The sequence below is a fragment of the Anomalospiza imberbis genome, chromosome 15 (genome assembly GCF_031753505.1).
Source record: "Anomalospiza imberbis isolate Cuckoo-Finch-1a 21T00152 chromosome 15, ASM3175350v1, whole genome shotgun sequence".
Taxonomy (NCBI): Eukaryota; Metazoa; Chordata; class Aves; order Passeriformes; family Viduidae; genus Anomalospiza; species Anomalospiza imberbis.
In genome coordinates, this window is record NC_089695.1 from 14,984,592 (window position 1) to 15,003,377 (window position 18,786).

The following is an 18,786-nucleotide window of genomic DNA, read 5'->3' on the forward strand; positions in this document are numbered from 1 at the left end:
TAAGGTCAGAGAAGTCCTGGAGAAGTCATCCTGCTCCGAGCTGGAGGATTGGTAGGGAAGGCACTTTCCCAATGTGTTCTTCAGGACCACTCGTGCCTCTTGCTCCCCTCAATCCTGCCCATCCTCTGGATGTTCTGTCGAGTTTGGTAACATAACATCTGAATTTACAAGCAAACAAGGGCCCAGGCTGTACAACTGGGCCACGGAGAGGGTTGGTCTGCTTCAAAGAAGAGGTGGCAGATTTTGCAAGAATCCAGTGGGCTGGGATGGGGAAAACATCAGGATCAAAGGCAGCTGGTTGGAGAGAAGTTCCAAAACAGCTCCAACACAAAGCTTTGCCTGTGCAGCTCAGCCACTGGCTGGCTGCCTGGGAAGTTACCAAATGACAAAGCATTTACCAGAATTGGGTTATGTGGATTACCAGAGGAGAAGCTGGTATTAGGTGTGCTGAGCACCTTGCTGAGGCCTCTCTTTTTAGGCATTGTGCCCCAGTTGAGTTCAAAGCTGGGATTGTGGCAGGAGAGGCAAATGCTCAAGCTCTGTCCAAACAAGGTCCAGAGGTTTAGGTGCTCAGCATTTAGGTGCTTGCAAAAGATGTTGACCCCTGAGGCTCATGATAAATCTAAAGCTCCCTTTGAAAGTTAAGTGTTTAACATGAAGGTGCTGCTGTCCCATTGATCTACTGCCAATGTTTTAACAAGAGGATGCCACTAGTATTTCCCTGTGAGAGTTTTGCACAGTGAAAGGGGAAAGACCATAAAATTACTTTTCTTGTGTTTGTACAAAGAGGGATTTGTCAGCCAGAGTGAAGAAGAGAGAGGGCAGCAGTGTGAAAAGTGAAGAAAGGAATGAAGTCCATGTGTATTAAAAATTGTAAATAAATGCAAACATGTGTGCCTAGAAAATTAGGATCTGTGTATGATTCAGAGAGAATTTATCCTAGAGAAGGGGCGAGTAAGCCCACAGCTCTTCTGCTCCAGGGAATTTTTTTTTTTTAAATTATTGACAATTTATACAATCTGGCCCTCTGCTAAATATAATTTTATTAGCATGCGAAGACACTTGGCAGCAGGAAAGTAACGCTGGTGAGTTCACAGTTTTCAAGACAAAGCGTTCTCTAAGAGAAAAGAAGGGGAAAGACTGATCTGGTAAGAAGATCCTTGCAGCTTCTGCCTAAAACCAGCCTCCACCTGCCATCTTCTGGGTGCAGGCTTAAATGGAGCAATATTCCCTACCCTCAGCTCACTTGTCTCTGCTTTCCAAAGGAGATGAGGCATATGTAGTCACGCTGCGCATCAGCTCTCCCATCACCCTCCCACAGTAACCCCTGAGAGAGAAGGAACATGGCTATGGAGGCTGGGAAGGGAACCAAGGCTCCTGCTGTCACCCACCCCCTGGGATGGGCAGAGTCGGACAGGAGCAGTTTTTGGCTGCCCAGCATGTGCCAATTTGCCAGGCAGGACGGGACAGAGGAGCTGTGGCTGGTAGGGGCAGGAGGACACAGCTCAAGGAGCCGTGGGAATCGCCTTTCTTCCCAGGAGGAGGTGATGCAACAGCTCAGGAGAGCAAAGCCACACATCAGGCTCCAACACGGCTGGATCAAAGCGTTTTTCTGGGTCTTGCGGAAGAAAGAATCCAGCCAAAGAATGGTGCTGAGTGTTATTTTATTGAGCAGAGACAGCAGAGGGAGGACAGGCTGCTCCTGTGTCCGCGGTCGAGGGCGGCTCAGCTCCTGCTGCTCGGTCCAGGGAGGACTCAGCATTTCCCCAGGTGCTTCAATCTTATTTTCCCTCCACTTCTCCTGTAAAAGGAGGGAGAGAGACTTAGACCAAGCAGCAAATGACAGAGACAGCAGTGTGGGACAGAGCTCATCCACCCCAAAAGGCCTGACTTGTGCAAGTGTATGTCCCTTGTACCTCATAAGGAACACCCAGCCATTTTCTCCTCTCCTCGTTCTTCTCTGATTTGCCCTAGGATAAGGCAGCCTTGGCTGCACACTAAATGTAAGGATTGCTAAGGCAAAAACATTTTGCAAGCACATTCCATCCATCAGGGATGGCATCTCCTTTAAAAAGTGACAGAGCTCAGGAAAAGGAGAGACATCCTGTTCTTCCTCTGAGATCTTGTGTCTTGTTCCACAAAGTTCATTCAGACTTTTCAGGAATAACTTGGCATGGCTCAGCTCCCACATTCCTCCAGCACTTCTCAGTACCCAGGAGTGTGGGCAGTGAGAGCTGCAGCCTGTGGCACATAGTGGGAATTGTGCATCAATTTAGTGCTTGTGGAAGGTACAGGCAGGATGCATTTGCTTCCCAGGCCCTGTGCTGCCTCTCAGCATGGCAACCAGCAGCCTGCAACGCCCAGAAATGAATTAAAATTAACTCGTAGCACACAGCTCTGCTCCAAGGAGGAAACATTCCTCTTTGCACGGTTCAGAGGCTGGTCCATACAAGAGGAGCAGCCTGGATACAGGACTTCCCCCCCATGAAGAACACCACTAGATCCACGGAAACGAAGGCAAACCCTGCTATTTCAGTGCCCCCAGTGTCACTTACAGCACTGCCTTGCAGAAGGCACACTTGTTCCCATACGTGACGCCATCCGTGCCGCAGTGAGGGTTGGACTCCCTCGTGCAGAACACGCTTCTGTTTACAAACTCTTTACAGATCTGCACAAGGAATAATAATTAAAAAAAAAACCTTTCAGGACCCCCATACTCTTTGCTTCACTTTCCAAATTGGACCCAAGGTCATTAATGTAAAGCTTTTTCTGACAAGTGCTGACACTGCCTCTTTTCCAACAGAAAAAGCCCTCTCAGAAATGAACAGAAGCAGCGTTTCAGGGTAATTTTGGCCCCATGTTTGAGGAAGGAAATTGTAGTCACCCGGGAGAAGTCTTGATCTCCCAACAATAGGAGTGGATTAGCCTAGGCATGCACGAGAAGAGTCAGCACTGATGCTCTGTCAGGCACTTGGAGCCGAGATACCTCCCTGCTGCATGACTTCAGGTGTCTTGCGAAACCTTGCACTCACTTTGGTGCTTGCTAAGCTCCTGCTTTCCCACAGGAAGGAGGGAGAAACAATAGGGAAAATCCTGGGGAATTAAAAATTATGCCCAGGAAGTGTACAGGTATTTTGCCTCTCTACAAATCCCAGGGATGAACTAAATTCGGGGGAATAGGACACTCAATCATCCGTTTGCTTCATGAGAAGATTGTATAGTGAAGCCGAGTCAAAAGTGGTGCAGCACATAAACATTTGCTAAATCAACCATTTATTTCCCTGCTCTACCTGCTAATGTGGCCACACAACATTCCCCAGGTAGCAGTGAACTCCCCAGCACTGGGAATACTTGGAAGGACCCACCTGCTCCCAGCAGACATTAAAAACTGTTTACCCAGCACCAAGATTTTGGTTATAAAAACATTCCTCCAAAGTGAAACGCCATGAATGGATGTGGCACTCAGTGCTATGGTTTAGTTGACAAAGTGGTGATCAGTCAAAGCTTGGATTCGATGATCTTGGAGGTCTTTTCCACCAATAATGATTCCATGGTTCTATTAAATGCAGATTCAGCAAGCAGAAACAGCAGCACTAACCTCTTCAATCTCTTGACCTGCTACATCTGGAACTAAAAGGAAAAAAATCAAAAAAACAAATAAAAACCAGACAGGTTTTACACGTCAGCATTACTTTCTGATAAAGTCTGAGTTAAATTCACAAACATTTTATGCAAACCACAGTGAAACATACTCCAGGTTTTTCCTACTCCGTCATCCCTCACGGGGGAAGAGGGGGCAGGAGATACATTATCTGAATTGCTTTTCAGTATTTTCCTATTTTGAAAAATGCTACTAAAATACCATGTAATCATTCATTCAGCTGCTAACTACACCTCAGACACATAACCCAATCTCTTGGAAGGCAGCCACTCCCGGGGAAGCAAGCTGCCATATCAGATGTGGAACCGTGCTCCCAGAGATTTTAAACCCATGTTGGCTTTTAAGGCTTTTAGGCTCCTGCACCTCTGAACAATGCAAGTGGCTGGTGCTGCTGACAGGAGGGGACCCTGGAGCAGGAGATCCCATGGTTGTGCTCAAGCCATGCTCAGCACAGCCCAGACACCCTCCCAGGACAGGCTCAGCCCGGGTGAGATTCAAAGAGACGTCATGGGGTGACAGAGAGCAGAACAGACAGCACCGGTCAGAACCAGCACCAAAATCCCCTCTGTAACCGCAGGCTCTGGGCTTGGAGCTCATCAGTCCATGCTCTTTTTGTTTCTTCTTGGCAAGGCCGGCAGGCAGGAGTGTAGGTTGAGTCAGAGCTGTGAAATGGGGCGACCCTGTCATGTCTCTAAAGGGGAGCCTGACACTCCAGGGTGGGTTGAATGCAGATCTGCAGAATCCGGGTCACAGCAGAGTGGGGTAAATACCCAGCATTTGGTGAGGCTGTACCTGCTGGTCAGCGGGGTCATTGCCAGCTCTGGTGCTGCTCAGATGGCTCTGGGCAGGAGGTGGGAGGACCTTGTCCTACACTCCTCCCTCCGCAGTGAATGAGGGACACCCAACCCTCAGTCAGCCCAACCCTCATCCATCAAGCCTTCCTACTTCTTCTGCTATTTCTGTGGTCCTTTGGTGTTTTTTCCTGGTGCTGGCACATTTACCCTGTCCTCAGGTTTTGCTAGGCTGCTGTAATGTTGAAGGCACTGTTATGGCTATCTGCATATTATTTACAAAACAGCTCATTAAATAGTTTTTATAAATATTACATGCAGCTACAGAAGAATTTGTGATGATGCCTCTTGACATCTGTTTATTTTACTGGAGATCACAGGGTTTGCTGCTATTCTGCCTGGCCTTGGAAGAAAGAATCAGCCTTCTGATGAAACCCAGTCCCAATTAAGACTCAATTAGAGACAGATGAATATTTCATAATGAATAATGTGTACAAAGCAATTCACCTCTTCTCCATGCACAGCTTGCCATTTTCTCAAGTGACTTCTTTATTCAAGTTATTCACATAAAAACAAGTATAAATAATTCTTGTTCCACATATTCTTCAATAACTGTTGCCACACACCTTGCAGAGCTGGGTCAGCTGGACTCAAGCAAGTGATAAGATTGACATGATCTATAGGTTCAAAAATCATCGCTCAGCTTCCCCACATCATCACAGAGATGTGTAAATCTCCAGATAAATAGTTGCTGGATCCTTTTAATTTGCCCTCTTTGTTCTGACTCCTTGAGGACATTTGAATTTAATTTTCAAGCTTTTCTCTGCAACATCAACGAAAGCTGAAACTTTCATCTAATTACATCTCCACATCTCCAAGGAAAACACCAAATACCAAGATGCTTAGGATCAAAACAAGAGCAGATGACCTGGAGGTGAGCGAGTTTCTTCTCTAACTGGTTCAGCAAAACTCTCCAGTGAACACTTGTACCAAAAACTCATAATTACACTCTGCTTTGGTATATTTGCTGAAGAAATACTCAGAATTTGCCCGCTCTGTCTCCCAGTGACACATCCACTACATTATCCATTGCAGAGGCACACGAGAAGTGGAAATATGTCATATGAGTGAGCAAGTCCTGCAGATATTTTTTACTTGCTCAGTTTTGTCTTCAAGCCTGTCAGCCAGTGATCAAGACTCTCCAAAATTTGTTGTCAGGAGATGTTTTGGTGTTTGATTTTCTTTTCTAGGCTAGGGAAAAGATCACTTACCCGTGAAGAAAGAGAGCAGCAGCAGGCTGAGAAGCACTAGGGCACCTGTAGCCCTCATGCTGCAGGAAGCTCTTTAGTCCAAGCCAAGGTCTGAGCAGGAGGTGTTCTCTCAGTCCCAGAGCCCACAGTGTGCACACAGAGCTGCCTTTCTGTGTATTTATGTGCCTGTCTGTAGCTGTCCTCATTCCCCACCTTAATTGTGAGAACTTCTCCACTTGGTTTCTAAAGCCATTATTGGTCCTGGCCAGTTTATGGTGCTTTAAGGAATGCTGCCCTGTCCACATCAAACCTAGAAAGGGATAATTATATGAGTGATAGACGTGCTTGTAACATAATTATTTTTTTTTTTTCTAAATAGTCACAGGATTCTCACAAGGGTGAATTTTCAAAGCAGTGATTCACCAGGGAAGCTGGTAATTTTCATTCTCTGGGCCCTCTCCGAATGCCAGCGCCGAGGCTCTGAGTGCGGCGTGATGACACTCACTAGACGTTACGAAATAAATCACAGCATGAGAATGTGTTGTCTGTGAAACCAATTATACGTTGTTCCCCGGCTATTTTTGAGGATGGTTCTAAATTTGTGGAGTTGGGGTGGAGAAGCGCTGGGCTGTGACATGCTCTCCTCGCTGTGTGCACAGTCCCAGATAGGACTGCTGACTCTCCTCCCTGAACTATTTAAACTCTAGCTGTCAGTGTTTTTCCAGTTTTTCACATTCACAAACATATGTTAGGGCTCTGCTCCCACCGCAAGTGGCAGTGATGAGAATTTGATGGGGAATTGGCAGATCCAAGCTCTATTTCCAGCTGAGGCTGTGCAAGGATTTGTGTTCAGGCACACCAAACACCTCTCCAGATAAGAATAAGCCTAAATTTTAGTATGTTTTCCTGAGGAGGCAAGGCTCAGGAAACAAATGTGTGTAGACATATCTGGGTGTCAGTTCCCCCAGTGAATTCTGAATACACAACTAGTTGCAGCCAAATTTTACACAGGAGTGAAAAAAAAATTAAAAATAATGACCACAATTTTATACATTTTTTTAGCAAGAGGAGGAAGAGGAAAGATGCTACCAGCATCCCCAGCCAGTTTCTGCAGGAAAGCAATGCTATGGGTGCCCTACATCTGGGGAAGCATCTCAGTTTGCAGCTTGCCAGACATCTTAAAATCCACACAGTGGCAGAGAAACCGTGAGTGACAGGCGAATCCCGGGCTGTCTATTAAGGGTGATCTCACGACGCAGCCTCTCATGTAATTTAGTTATCAAACCCGTCAGCCACAGCGCCGTTCCCAGCCACGCTCAGTTCTGCCACTCGCAGCACTCCTTGTTTGCCTTTTCTGGTTTCAGACGTCACCACTCGTGACTACAGCCTCGATGCCTCAGTCCTTTATCTGCCCAAATAATGTTTTGGTTGCTGCAGCACAGCTGGGCTGGCTCCAACCTCAGCAAACACAAGGCAGGGACCAACCCCTTCCGGACTGAGCAGAGGAAAAGGCTAAATTACCAGCCAGGTGATTATTGTTATTGCCCGTTTCCACTTCTTTGTGACACCTGAGGTTTGGTAAGGAAAGGCACTTTCCCAATGTGTTCTTCAGGACCACTTGTGCCTCTTGTTTGGTAACATAACATCTGAATTTAAAAGCAAACAAGGGCCCAGGCTGTACAACTGGGCCATGGAGAGGGTTGGTCTGCTTCAAAGAAGAGGTGGCAGATTTTGCAAGAATCCAGTAAGCTGGGATGGGGAAAACATCAGGATCAAAGGTGACTTGGTGGCAAAATTCTGTCCCTGTCAGGGATAGAAGAAAGGCACCTGGACCTTCTGCGCAGCCTAAGGGGTGGCTGGGCAGAGTCTTGTTGGTGTCAAGCTGAGTCCTAACTTGTGCTGGCCACTTTTTAGACTTAAATGCTACAAACCTTTCCATCTTCTAAAATCCTTGCTAGAGGCTTATGAGACAGCCACATATTCACCATTTGCCCCCATTTTGCTGCAGCTGAGCAATTCTTCTTTGGGCTTTTCCAAAGCCTTCTGAGCAGGTATCTGACTTCCTCAGGCACAAAGTACCTCTGAAGAGGAGGCTCACCATAAGACCTTGCCATTGAAGATAATTTCCTGCTATGGCCAGAACTCCACTGGTCTGTGGCCTTTATGTGAACCTCTTGTCCAACAAGGAATTATAGAATAATTCAACAAACACATCCAAACTGGCTACTTTTACTGTTCCTTAACTATTTTCTCAGACACACAAGCAGGTAACTAGTGAGGACTCTTGTGACTCTCCAATTTCTCTCTCTTTTCTTAGAAGCAGGCACAAAGGTATGATGTGATTTATATTACCTGTAATAGCACCAAAATAATCCCCAAAAAGAAGAATTTCCATTCTTCTTCCTGCTCTCTGTGCTGGTTCTAGGGAAGGGCAAGCCTCTTACATTCTGGTGGGGAGCACCTACAAAATCCTTGGTCAAGAAATTATCTACTTCAGGAAACAAGATAAAAAGAAGTTTCTTGAAACTCACAGATTTTGTCCTAAATATCAGCCTTAGCAGCAGGTGTTCTTTTACATAACAAGAGAATGGGAGGTGGAGAAAGGATGAGGAAGGGAGTGTGTGAGCCATGGCACTTGGGACTTTTTTTGCTTGTGCTGTTTGCATATTAATTCCTTGACTCACCCAAAAAGATGGCACATCATCACCAACAGTCATATATGTCATTTTTCCTGCAGTGCACACTTCAGGCTCCCACAAAGATGTTATCTTCACACCTTTTTTCCCCACATAAAAAACACATTTGAGCTGCTAGCACATCTTCTTGCCCTTTTTTCCTGGAGTTAGAAAACCCAAGACCTTTTCCTGAAGGGTCCTCTGCCTCACCTCTGCCTCACCTCTGCCTCAAATACCATCAGTACAGCTTTTTAGATCTCTCCTGCAAGAAGCTGAAAGCCTGAGCCCAGTCTAATTTCTCCTCAGGTTCTCATTAGGCTCATTACAGCCTTGCATAGCTTGCTGCAATTTTCTGCTGATGGGCACAGTCTCAATGGACACACCCTTCAAGGAAGCAGCAGTTCCTAATTTTCTTCCCTATGAGAGACCTCCTCCCTTTGCCATAAGCCTCCTTTTTATAAGGCACCACCTGACCTGCCCCTTGTCCAGGTGTGACCAGGTAAAGTTGATCACACCCCCTTTCACACTTCCCCAGCACCATCCCACCAGGCCAAGGCCCCTGAAAGGAACAATTCCTCCAAGTTCCGGCATTGTGACAGAGACAAATCCATTTACACTCTGCAAGACTTCAAAATTAAATTTGAAGTTGTGCTATTTTATAGCATTTCTGATGGTTTGCTACAGAGTGACATTTTCTCTTGAGGGTTTGGGCCGGTGTTTTGCTCTTTATTGTGGTTTATTTCACCACTTATCCTGCCTGGCAGAAAAGTAGCCAAAAGCCTGAAGACCATTATCCTGCCTGGAAAGCAAAACCAAAATCAAAATCCATTCCATGGCAAAGATTGTGGCTGCATTTAATTTATTAATCAATCAAAGCAGAGACTGATGCATAACAGTTGAGGGAGCAAGGAAGAGCATGTTTGATTGAAGAATTTGTGAGGGAAATGTCATGTTGAAGGGTCCAGCTCCAGCGCTTAGCATTCGCCATGGTGCCTGACGAACAGGCCTCCAAAGCTGCGTCTGAAGAGAGAGAGGGAGACCAAAATAAGAGACATGGATCTCATTTTTATAGCCTGACTTTACCCAAATAAGCCAAATGCCCTTGTGCTCTCCAAGTCATAGAGTACTTTGCTTAATGTTCTGCCTCTTTTCAGATTCCTCAAGTTACACACTTTCATACGTTGAAGAGATTTGGGACAAACCCCATAATTTTGGACACCTCCTACGGTCACACTTTCAATCACCCTGACAGGGAGGCAGTCAGCAATGCTATGAGCCTGCAAGCGGGGATCTGCTTTTAATTGCAAGGGGAGGAGGAGAAGACTCACTCAGGCTTAGGATCTGCGGCGCCTGGGGGGTGGCAGAGGAGTGAGCGCTGGGAGAGGAACATGGGGTAGGGATGGGAGCTAACGGGAGCTCTGGGGCTTCCACACCAGCTGCCACAGCTGCGTGTGAGCTCCTCTGGTTCAATGGCCGCATGGTGAGCTCTGTACTTACGAGACAGCGCTGCAGAACTGGCACTTGTTTCCGTAAGTTCTGCCGTCGGAGCCGCAGATGGGGGTGTACTCGGAGGTGCAGACCAGGTTGCCGCCCTTCTGCTGGAAAGCGCTGCAGTCGATGTTTACATTTTGCTAATGGAACAAAAAACAGGGTTTAAAACTTCTGTTCCCCGTATTTTCCTACGTAAGTGCTTTGTGTTTATTTAATATTTGTGATGTGGCAAAGCACGAAAGCGCTTTTCAGGAGCAGGGCTCTGTTGTTCCAGCAATTCTGCAGACTCAGAGAATGTGCTTTCCTGGAACAACCTGAAGTAGGGAGATGGTGGAGGCCAAAAAAAACATCTAATAAATCTTATTATGAGTAGTGGAATGACCATGCTGGTATTTCCAGGCTGGCTCTCCCACTGGCTGCTCTGGTTCAGCAGACAGGCAGAGGCAAGTGGACAGAAAGGGGGTGGTCACAAAGCCCCAGTGCAGTAAGTTCTCCCACCCAGGGAATCACTGCTACTAATTGTGCTCCTGCATCGATGATGCAGGATCTCTTGCTCATCCAGTTTCACAGTAAATGAAGGTCTCAGCACCTTCTGCCTGCTGTTCCCAGATCAGAGAGGGGACCAAATATCTCAGCCATGGATTAAGTTCCATACCTGTTGACCCTGGCATAACTTTTTTCCTCAAGTCCTATTTTCATGCCAAATGCACCAGGACAGTGGAGGCATTTCTATTATTCCGCCATGAATTTGTGTTGCAAAATGTAACAGCAGTTAAGAGTGCAGATTTCTGGCTTTACCTGGAAGCACTCTCCATAGGTCCGCAGGTTCACATCCAGGCCGCTCCTTTTGTGGGGAAAGCAAGTGGAGAATGAATGAGCACAGTGCAGCTGCTCCGTGAGCCAAACTACCCCTTTATGCTCCAAATGCCAAAAAGAGCAATACTGATCCAGAAATCCTGCCCTGCCCTGGGCCCTTCACTTACGCCACAGCAGTACAGAACTGGCACTTGTTCCTGTAGGTGATGCCATTGGTGCCGCAGATGGGGGAGTACTCCATGGTGCAGGGGATGTTGTAACCACTGCCAGGCTTCAGGAAACCAGTACAGTCGATCTGAAACAGCCACAGAGCAGCATTTGAATCTCTGCTCCCTTTTGCAGCAGCCCTGTGTAATGGAGTGTGGTGCAGGAGACATTCCCCCCTCTACCCAGAGCTGCAAGATGAAAGGGGCTTCCAGGCACAGTGTGGTGGATTTGGGGGAGCACAGATGAAATCCTTCCTGTGGGTACAGCATCAGTATCTGTTCCGAGGTGGGCTTCATCCCTGTCATCTTGGGGATTTTCTCCCTGAATGCTACCATGAAGGATCCTTGCCTAAAATACCTCACACCTTTCAAAAATGGAGTTTACACTCAACCTGCTGCTCCTGCAATTACTCGGAGTGTATTGAAATGGGAGTCATTGTATTATGTGAAATTGCACAGCCAGAATGTTTCTTTACTCTCTCTCTCTCTCTCTAAACTAAAAATAGACATTCTTTGTCACTTCATGGTAGCTCCATATATTGATACTAACTTTAACTGAACTTTGTGATAAACATTTGGATAGAATCAGGTTTTTTTATGTTACAAAATTATAGTTTAGTTGAAATTCAAACTTCTGGGAATTTCTTAGCTACAACAAGCCTCTAAGTCTAAATGTAAAGGGAAGTGCTTTCATAACACTGAACAAAACACTCTTCAAATCAAAAAGTTTCCATTCTAAACTCTAGTGTTAGACAGAAGATCTTTTGCCTTTTAAAACTCACTGATTTTAGCAGTTCAAACAAAATGCAAATTAAATTTCCTGCAAATCTGAAATTCTTCATTTTCACCCCATTTCTGAGAGCTAGCAGTTGTGTGGGTCCAGTACAGAACCAACCCTAGGCTAGGTTTGTGTCTGGCTATCACCCAGCAGGGGAAGGGACCAATATCTGACCATACCTTAACGCATCTTCCATCGTGTTTCTTGTCAAGAGCACGGTTGTGGCTAGAGGGAGAGAGGGAGAAGAAAAGCAGGCATTAATCTTTTCATGCCATGTTGTCATCTCAATCATTAAGTTCCTCCACCCGTAAAGCCCCAGTAATTAATCAGATTCTGGAGCTTTGACACGGAAGATCCCGGGCATTAGGGAAGACAGAAACTTAAGAAAATTCTAGTCCACCCCACGATTAGTCACAACCCCAAGGGCTTCTGCCTGCTGCTTGAACTGGCACTGTAGGCGATATGGGGACTTTCTACTCACAAGAAGTCCCTGCAGAGGGAGCACTCGTTGGGGTAGGTGCGGCCATTGGTGCCACACACGGGGTCGTAGTTGCGGGGACAGACGACGTTCATGGTTTTTCCGGTCGTCATGTAGGCGCCGCAGGAGGCCTGGGAAAGGGGATTCGTCATGTCTCCAAACACACAGAAGGGTGTTCTTGCCCTAATCATGTTTTTGCTGCATTTGGAGGCTACTGTGAGGAACCTCTATGGCTCCTCCATGGTGAAAATAATTTATATCGAGTATCTTGCAGCATAACAAAAGCACCTCTCTGGTATTAAGACTTAAAGTAACTTTGGCGAGAATTATGGGCAAAAATGGTCATTCCTTGGGGAATCAAGACAGGGAAGATATTTAGGCAGATATTCAATAGTCCTATAGATTTTCTACTGGCACTCTGTGCTGTGCTGACTCGCATTCTACATTATTAATCGCTGTCTTTTTAATCATCAAAGTGCTAAATTATCTCTCTCTGACAAAGGTGGTTTCTTATGTTGGGAAAAGAGGTGCACTTAGGGGCACTTCTTTCTTATTCATTCTCTCTTTTTTTTTTTCCCTCAAGCATTCCCTGACATGTAGTGTGAGTATGAATTATTCATCTAGACTTAGAAATCAAGACTAAATTACAAAGATCTAATACTCACCCGTCTTTGGGCAACAGCAAGATCTACAATAAAAATAGAAATTATAAAATGTAAAAGTTGTATGGTGTCCTTCACTAAAATTCCTTTGGAAACATCAATTTCCCTACAGAGTAACCAAATACACCTTCTCATTACCAAGAAGTGATTATCCTCCCAAATGTTTCATCTACTTCAAGTAAATGTAAAGTGATACACCGAGATTAAAAAAAAAAAAAATCACTTATTTGTGAAACCAGAAGTTTTGACTCACTAAACAAGAAATAGGATCTAAAATTTTATCCTTCTTTAGCACCATAATCCCCACTAAGGCTCAAAAGCTTAAAGCATAGATCCCATGTGTTTGTCTGCACAAGGGTGAAGTTCATTGAAAAGAGAGGCCACATATTCCTAAACCATCACATCCCCAAGAGGCTGCATCCCTCGGGATGCACAGAGATAGGGAAAGGATCAGGAGGTCTAGATCAGCATAAGGTGTAACAAAAATGACAAAAATTACTTACCAGAAAGGCAGCCAAGAAGGACCAGCCCCAGAAGGGCAGCACAGTTGGCCATCTTCATGCTGGCGGTGGTGGTAGCGGCTGTTCCGTGTGGGTCGGTTGCCGGAGAGTCCGTGGATGGTTCTCAGCTTTCTCCCTCCCCAGTATATATATGCATCTCCCCGACCTTGTGAAGTCATCACCAGAAAGTAATTATTTGCTCTGTAAACTAAGAAAATTGTATCGATTACCGAGTTGAGCTCCAAAGAATACTTGTTTGTTAGAGAGATGCCCAGAAGAATTAAACAAAAATGTGAGCTACACCCAGCTTGTTAACAAAGGCGTCTTGCTGTACAATGAATGATTTGTACTTTCCAAACAGGAGCACTGTCTCAATAGAGGATGTTATGAAATGGAATATGGAAGTTGGGGAAGGAAAAAAGAGCCCATTTGTTGGAAGTGTTTGACTTGTGCTCACCATATCACATATGCTAGACAGGAACTGGGCTCTGGGAGACTTTCATGGTAGAGCAGTGTGGGGTGACAGGAGCATGGGACACTGTAAGGTTTTGCTGACATCATATCTGGGGTCTGGCAAGCATCAGTGCACTTTAAAGATGCTGACGTCTCGGTGAATCTCTCTGCACTCTCTCCTGTAATTTCCTGGTACACTGGATTTCTCACCCACAGAAAGTCATCACGAGAGAAAAGCATTACAAAAAACCCCAGAAGTTTATTAGACATTTCTGTGTAGGAGCAAGAGTTATTCATCTGTTGGCAATGAGCATGAGTCTGATTAAGAAATTATGATAATAAGTAGCCTTAAATCTGTACTGGGATAATGTTTCCTATTAATGGCAAGAAACTGGTATTCTGTGCAGGTGAAATGGGCTTGTCAATACCAAAGGCATTCCAGAAAAAATTCCAGTAACTGCAAACAAAAGGAGAGCCGTTAGGCTTCCCCCTTTTCCCTCAATTATATGGCATTAAATTTAGAGTGTCAGCTGAGAGTCGTGTTTTAGGGAAGATAAGTGATAAATAATGTGCTAGGCTCTGCTAAGTGCCTCGACTCTATCGCAAGTGTATGGAAAAACAAATAGGGGATATTGCATAAAATAATAAATTTTTGATTTAAGGTAGTCACGGAAGGAAGTGACGGATGGAACTTGTTTGTGCTTCAGAAGAAGCTTAATTCATACATGTGGCTTAAAGGCAGCCTGAGTTTTAAATAGAAAATCAGAATTGGTTTTCTTATTATCCTGGGAGATGTTCAACATTTGGCATGAGCAGATAAATCATAAAAATGTAGCTGAAAGTGTAAGGAAACCGTAGTCACAGAATGGAGCTTGTGGGATTTGGCCTGTTTATATCAATGAAATCATTTTCCTGAAAAATAAATGAATAATGCTATTTGGATCTCTTTCACAAATATCACAAGTTGAAGGGTTCCTTTGAAAGTTGTTTCTGTCGCATTCTTAGCATCCTGAGCAAGTTGACTTTCAGATTCCTTGACTGATTGTGAGCACATTTGGAAAGGAAGCGGTAGTCACAGAAGCATTAATATTGATTAATCTCCAGGGGCAGGAATGCCAAAGTCTGAAAACAAAGCTTCCTCAGAACTTGCACCAGCCATCGGTGGAGGTGCTGCTTGCCAGCCCCATGGCTGGGGGGGCTCCAGGAGCAGAGTCTGTCTCCTCTTCAGCCCTGCAACCCAAACTCCCCCATACCAACCTCCAGATCTGAGATCCTCATTAGTAGGAACTGTGCTGCTTCTCCTGTTGTGCTTCCTGCCAGGCTGAAGCCAGCAGGAGCTGTTGTGCCTGGCAGGTGTCTGCCAGGGAGCGGCATCACTCTCATGTTGGGCCAACACCTGCCCTTTCATTAGTTAGATCCACTGGGAGATCTGCTCTGCCCCATGTGCTGCCCCTGAGGGTCTTGGTGACCATCCGAAAAGCTCTTCTCCTCCAGCAGCCCCTGCCACTTCCCAGGGCAGCAGGAAGGAAAAGAGAAACAAGAAAAGAGCCTTGCTACAGGGTCTGGGAGAAGGGATGGGAGACAAAGGCCAGTGTCCAGGGCAGGGCAGGAGAGCTGCTGGCACAGGTGTGACAGGGGATTGCACAAGGAGCCCCATTAAGAGGAAACAGAGGGAATGGGACAGCAGTAATCACAGGAGAGCAGATGGACAGAAAACAGGCATTAGGAGCAGTGAAAAACAACAGTACTCACGACAGTGAGCCTTGGGAAATGGCATACACCTGTTGCAAATGGGAAGGGCAAAGAGAGCCCACCTGCCCAAACCCCTGGGATGTGTGTGACAGTGCCAGACTGTTCTCAGTGGCGCCCAGTGACAGGACAAGGAGCAGTGCCCATGAACTAAAACACAACAAGTTCCACCTCAACAGGAGGAGAAACTTCTTTCCATTGAGAGTTGCAGAGCACTGGAACAGCTGCCCAGGGAGGTTATGGAGTCTCTCTGTCTGGAGTCATCTCAAACCCACTTGGCCATGTTCCTGTGCCACCTGCTCCAGGTGTCCCTGCTTTGGCAGGGGTTTGGACTAGATGATCTCTAGAGATCACTTCCAAACCCAAACTGTGATTCTGAGGTTCAGAAATATTATGATGGAGGGCTCAGTAAAGTGACTTTGGGATTATTTCAATGTTACTACAGATACGAGATCAATATAGAAGCTTAAATAAAACTCTTAAATAAAAGGCTTCCTTGTGTTTCAGACTCCTAGAGGGCAAACATTCAGGAAGGTTATGTCCACATGAATGGGATAAATGTTGGCCATCATATGATGAGTCCTCTTGCATTAAGGTAAATTTCCAATAACTCTGGGTTTCTACTCCAGCAGTATTTTTTCCCACATCAGTGATAATTTCCTGGGAAGAATTTCCTCTGGTCTTGAGACTTCCTACCTCAAATAAGTCCATAGCCTGCCACAACCTGAAAAATTCTTCACTGATCATACTCCCTGCTTTGGTTTAAAACTTGCCATAGTCTTCATCTGGCTACAAAAACCAACAACGGGATTTTTTTTTTTTAATTATTATTAAATGCGGGGGTGGATGTGTGCACGCAAGATATGTTGTCATGCCAGCAGCGGTACCGCTGTCCTCGCTCGCCCTGCGGCTGTCACGGGCTAAGCGAGAACAAAGGGGCTCCGCGCTGCAGCCCGGGCAGGAGGAGGGAGGGCGCAAAGCGCGTCCCTCTGCGGTTCTCTGGGATGTGGAACAGCTGCAGGAGCTCCCAGCCGAGCTGCTGTTCCCAGACCTCTGCACACGGGGGCAGAGCTGGATCTTCTATGAGAGCAGAAATTCAATTTACAGCCGGCAAAGCCCCTGCTCTGAGCCGCACTCACCTATTATTTCTCCTTGTAGTTCAGCTATCTGATTGCTGCCTGAATATCTCCAGTCTCTTAAGCACAGATGATATCACACAGGCAAGGGTGTCTGGAATAATTTGACTGTCTGGAAGCTGCATGCTAACAGCATAAGGCTGAGGATCCCAATCCCTCAGCAAATCTCAGCTCTGCCTTGCTGCAATAGCTGTGACACAGCCAGCCTCCCAAAACACCCACAATTAATTCACTTTTCAAACATAATTTTATTTTTCTCCATATCAAGAAAGAACACAGTAACAAACCATTTCTCCTGAATGAAGCCACAGAGAGAAACTGCATTAACAGAAAGGTCTAGACTGGCCTGAGGTATATTTTGGCCAGCAACAAGTCAAACAATGCACAAAAATAGAAAGAAGAATATAAAATAAAGCAGAAAAAATAAGTACATGCAATGTGTTAATCAGGTTGTGGGGTAATTGAATGGCATTTCCTGAATCCAAAACATCAGATAATGACATAAAGTGCTGAGGTACTGCTCAAAGAATTGTACCATAAAATACCTTGGCAGGCAGACAATGTTTCCTGCCTTGAATTTCCTGGAGGGAGAGTTAGATTAGTAATGGTGAGAGGATTTGTGCTGTTGTGGCAGGATTTTATTGAGAAGCAATAAAAAAAATTATTTCCAACAAGGTGCTCATAAAGGAGAATTCTCTTCCTCTCCATCCTAAGGAGCATCCAGGATCAGCTGCTGGGACAAGAGGCTGGGGATTCTACTGGAGTTCTGCTCTGCCCTTGGTCACTCCTGAGCAACCACAGAGGATTTGTCATTTCTATTCACAGTTTTCCCTTAATTGCCTGCTGTATTTTCCTGTTTAGCAGACATGCCCCTGCAAGAGGCCCTCTGAGCATCACAGGGATCTCCAGCATGATCAGGAGCTCTGCTTGTCTCCAAGGCATCGTGGCTCCTGAGGGCCATCCTCATCCTCCCTGCTGCTGCTCAAGGAAAAAAATAACTGCTGCAGCTGGTGCTCTCCTACCCTGACTCCCACACTCAGCAGAGGGAGAAGAAGGAGACTGAATGTGCCCCACACCCCCAGCGCTGCCTCCCAGAGCCTCAATTTATCCTGGTCCCCAGAAATCGCATCTGACACTGAAAAGCCATCCCACACACAGACCTCCCTCTCACAGGAGGGACATTCCAGCCCCAGGAAGGGACTTGACACTAAATGGCTGCAGAGAGCCATGTCTTTTGGAAATAAATTGTCTCCTTTTAGAGAGCTGCTCTCTGCAGTCTCTGGCAAGTGACACATTGTCACTTAAGATCATTAACTATTTGACTGTGAGACTGCTGCCTCTACAGCACGGGCACTGGCAGCGCCTCGCTGCTAATGAATAATAAATTAACACTGTGACTCTGAGCCCTTCCTTTCATCAGCCGAGATTTCCAGGGGCCGGAGGATCTCAAAGGATCCTCTGCAAGCAACAGTCAAGGTAATTACCTTCAACCAGCAGCTAAGTGATGGGTGAGGTGCCCAGATGGGCTGTGGCAGTGGTTGCCAGCATCCCCTGGACATCAGCTCTGTTAGCAGTGGCTGCCCACGGGTTTCTGCAGTGCCCCTCAGCAACGAACCAACACGGGCAGCCCAGAGAAAACACCCTGTGACATTGCTCTGGGCAGCCAAGCAGATTGCAAAAGGCCTTCTCTCACCCAGAGGTGGGTTCTCAATCCTGCTTGCGAGGTGAAGGCAGCTTGGAATGTGACCTTCCTCACGTATTCTCTTGCAGGTGTAAGAAACTGGGGATAACCCTGGAAACTGAAACAGGGACGAGCAGCTCATTGTGCCAGCCAGACCCCTTCTGTGTGGCAGAACAGTGCCAGAACACCCCAATTATAAGTTTTGGGACTGTCTCTAATTATGTTAATGTTTAGGTTTGCCCGGGGCCTCTTCGTGCTGCCAGGCTACAAAGAGTGAGGCTGGGTGAGGCTGCAGGTATTTGACAGCAGCAGCTGGGGAGGGAGGCAGCTCCTCTCACCCAGGCAGAGAGTGCCTGTCAGATCCCCTCAGAGCAGCAAATGGACAGGAGCACCAGGATGCATCTCCAGCCCGGGTTTTCTTTTGGAAAGTCGGATGAAGGCAGATGCCCACAAAAGCTG

The 18,786-nt window shown here is 46.2% G+C and overlaps 2 protein-coding genes and 1 long non-coding RNA gene across 4 annotated transcripts; 1 reads left to right on the plus strand and 2 right to left on the minus strand.

Annotated features, from left to right (window-relative positions):
- Nucleotides 1-923: 923 nt before the first annotated feature.
- On the minus strand, nt 924-8,576 carry LOC137483162 (serine protease inhibitor Kazal-type 6-like). Its single transcript, XM_068206037.1, has 5 exons — nt 8,387-8,576; nt 5,724-6,012; nt 3,599-3,630; nt 2,556-2,668; nt 924-1,801 (listed from the first exon to the last, which is right to left on the minus strand). The coding sequence occupies exons 2-5, from the start codon at nt 5,779-5,781 to the stop codon at nt 1,756-1,758; spliced, it is 249 nt and encodes an 82-aa protein (XP_068062138.1). The 5' UTR covers nt 5,782-6,012; nt 8,387-8,576; the 3' UTR covers nt 924-1,755.
- Nucleotides 8,577-9,219: 643 nt separating this feature from the next.
- On the minus strand, nt 9,220-13,763 carry LOC137483161 (double-headed protease inhibitor, submandibular gland-like). Its single transcript, XM_068206036.1, has 7 exons — nt 13,312-13,763; nt 12,150-12,300; nt 11,848-11,893; nt 10,852-10,979; nt 10,667-10,712; nt 9,875-10,008; nt 9,220-9,397 (listed from the first exon to the last, which is right to left on the minus strand). Exons 1-7 carry the CDS (start codon nt 13,367-13,369, stop codon nt 9,352-9,354), a joined length of 609 nt encoding a protein of 202 aa, XP_068062137.1. The 5' UTR covers nt 13,370-13,763; the 3' UTR covers nt 9,220-9,351.
- Nucleotides 13,764-15,520: 1,757 nt separating this feature from the next.
- Nucleotides 15,521-18,231, plus strand: LOC137482828 (uncharacterized). 2 transcript variants are annotated; one of them, XR_011004237.1, is made up of 3 exons: nt 15,521-15,746; nt 16,018-16,105; nt 17,508-18,231. It is a non-coding gene; the product is annotated as an uncharacterized lncRNA (long non-coding RNA). The 2 variants fall into 2 exon arrangements; XR_011004236.1 differs by having other exon boundaries at nt 17,511-18,231.
- Nucleotides 18,232-18,786: the final 555 nt, after the last annotated feature.

Coding starts and splice junctions, on each gene's coding strand:
- LOC137483162 (XM_068206037.1), bottom strand. CDS start 5,781: ATGAGGGCTACAGGTGCCCTAGTGCTTCTCAGCCTGCTGCTGCTCTCT. Junction 3,631..5,723: donor GCTGCTCTCTTTCTTCACGG/GTAAGTGATCTT, acceptor TTTTCCTTTTAG/TTCCAGATGTAGCAGGTCAA. Junction 2,669..3,598: donor CAGGTCAAGAGATTGAAGAG/GTTAGTGCTGCT, acceptor TTCCTTGTGCAG/ATCTGTAAAGAGTTTGTAAA.
- LOC137483161 (XM_068206036.1), bottom strand. CDS start 13,369: ATGAAGATGGCCAACTGTGCTGCCCTTCTGGGGCTGGTCCTTCTTGGC. Junction 10,713..10,851: donor CAGTTCTGTACTGCTGTGGC/GTAAGTGAAGGG, acceptor TCCCCACAAAAG/GAGCGGCCTGGATGTGAACC. Junction 10,009..10,666: donor CCTATGGAGAGTGCTTCCAG/GTAAAGCCAGAA, acceptor TTGTTCCATTAG/CAAAATGTAAACATCGACTG.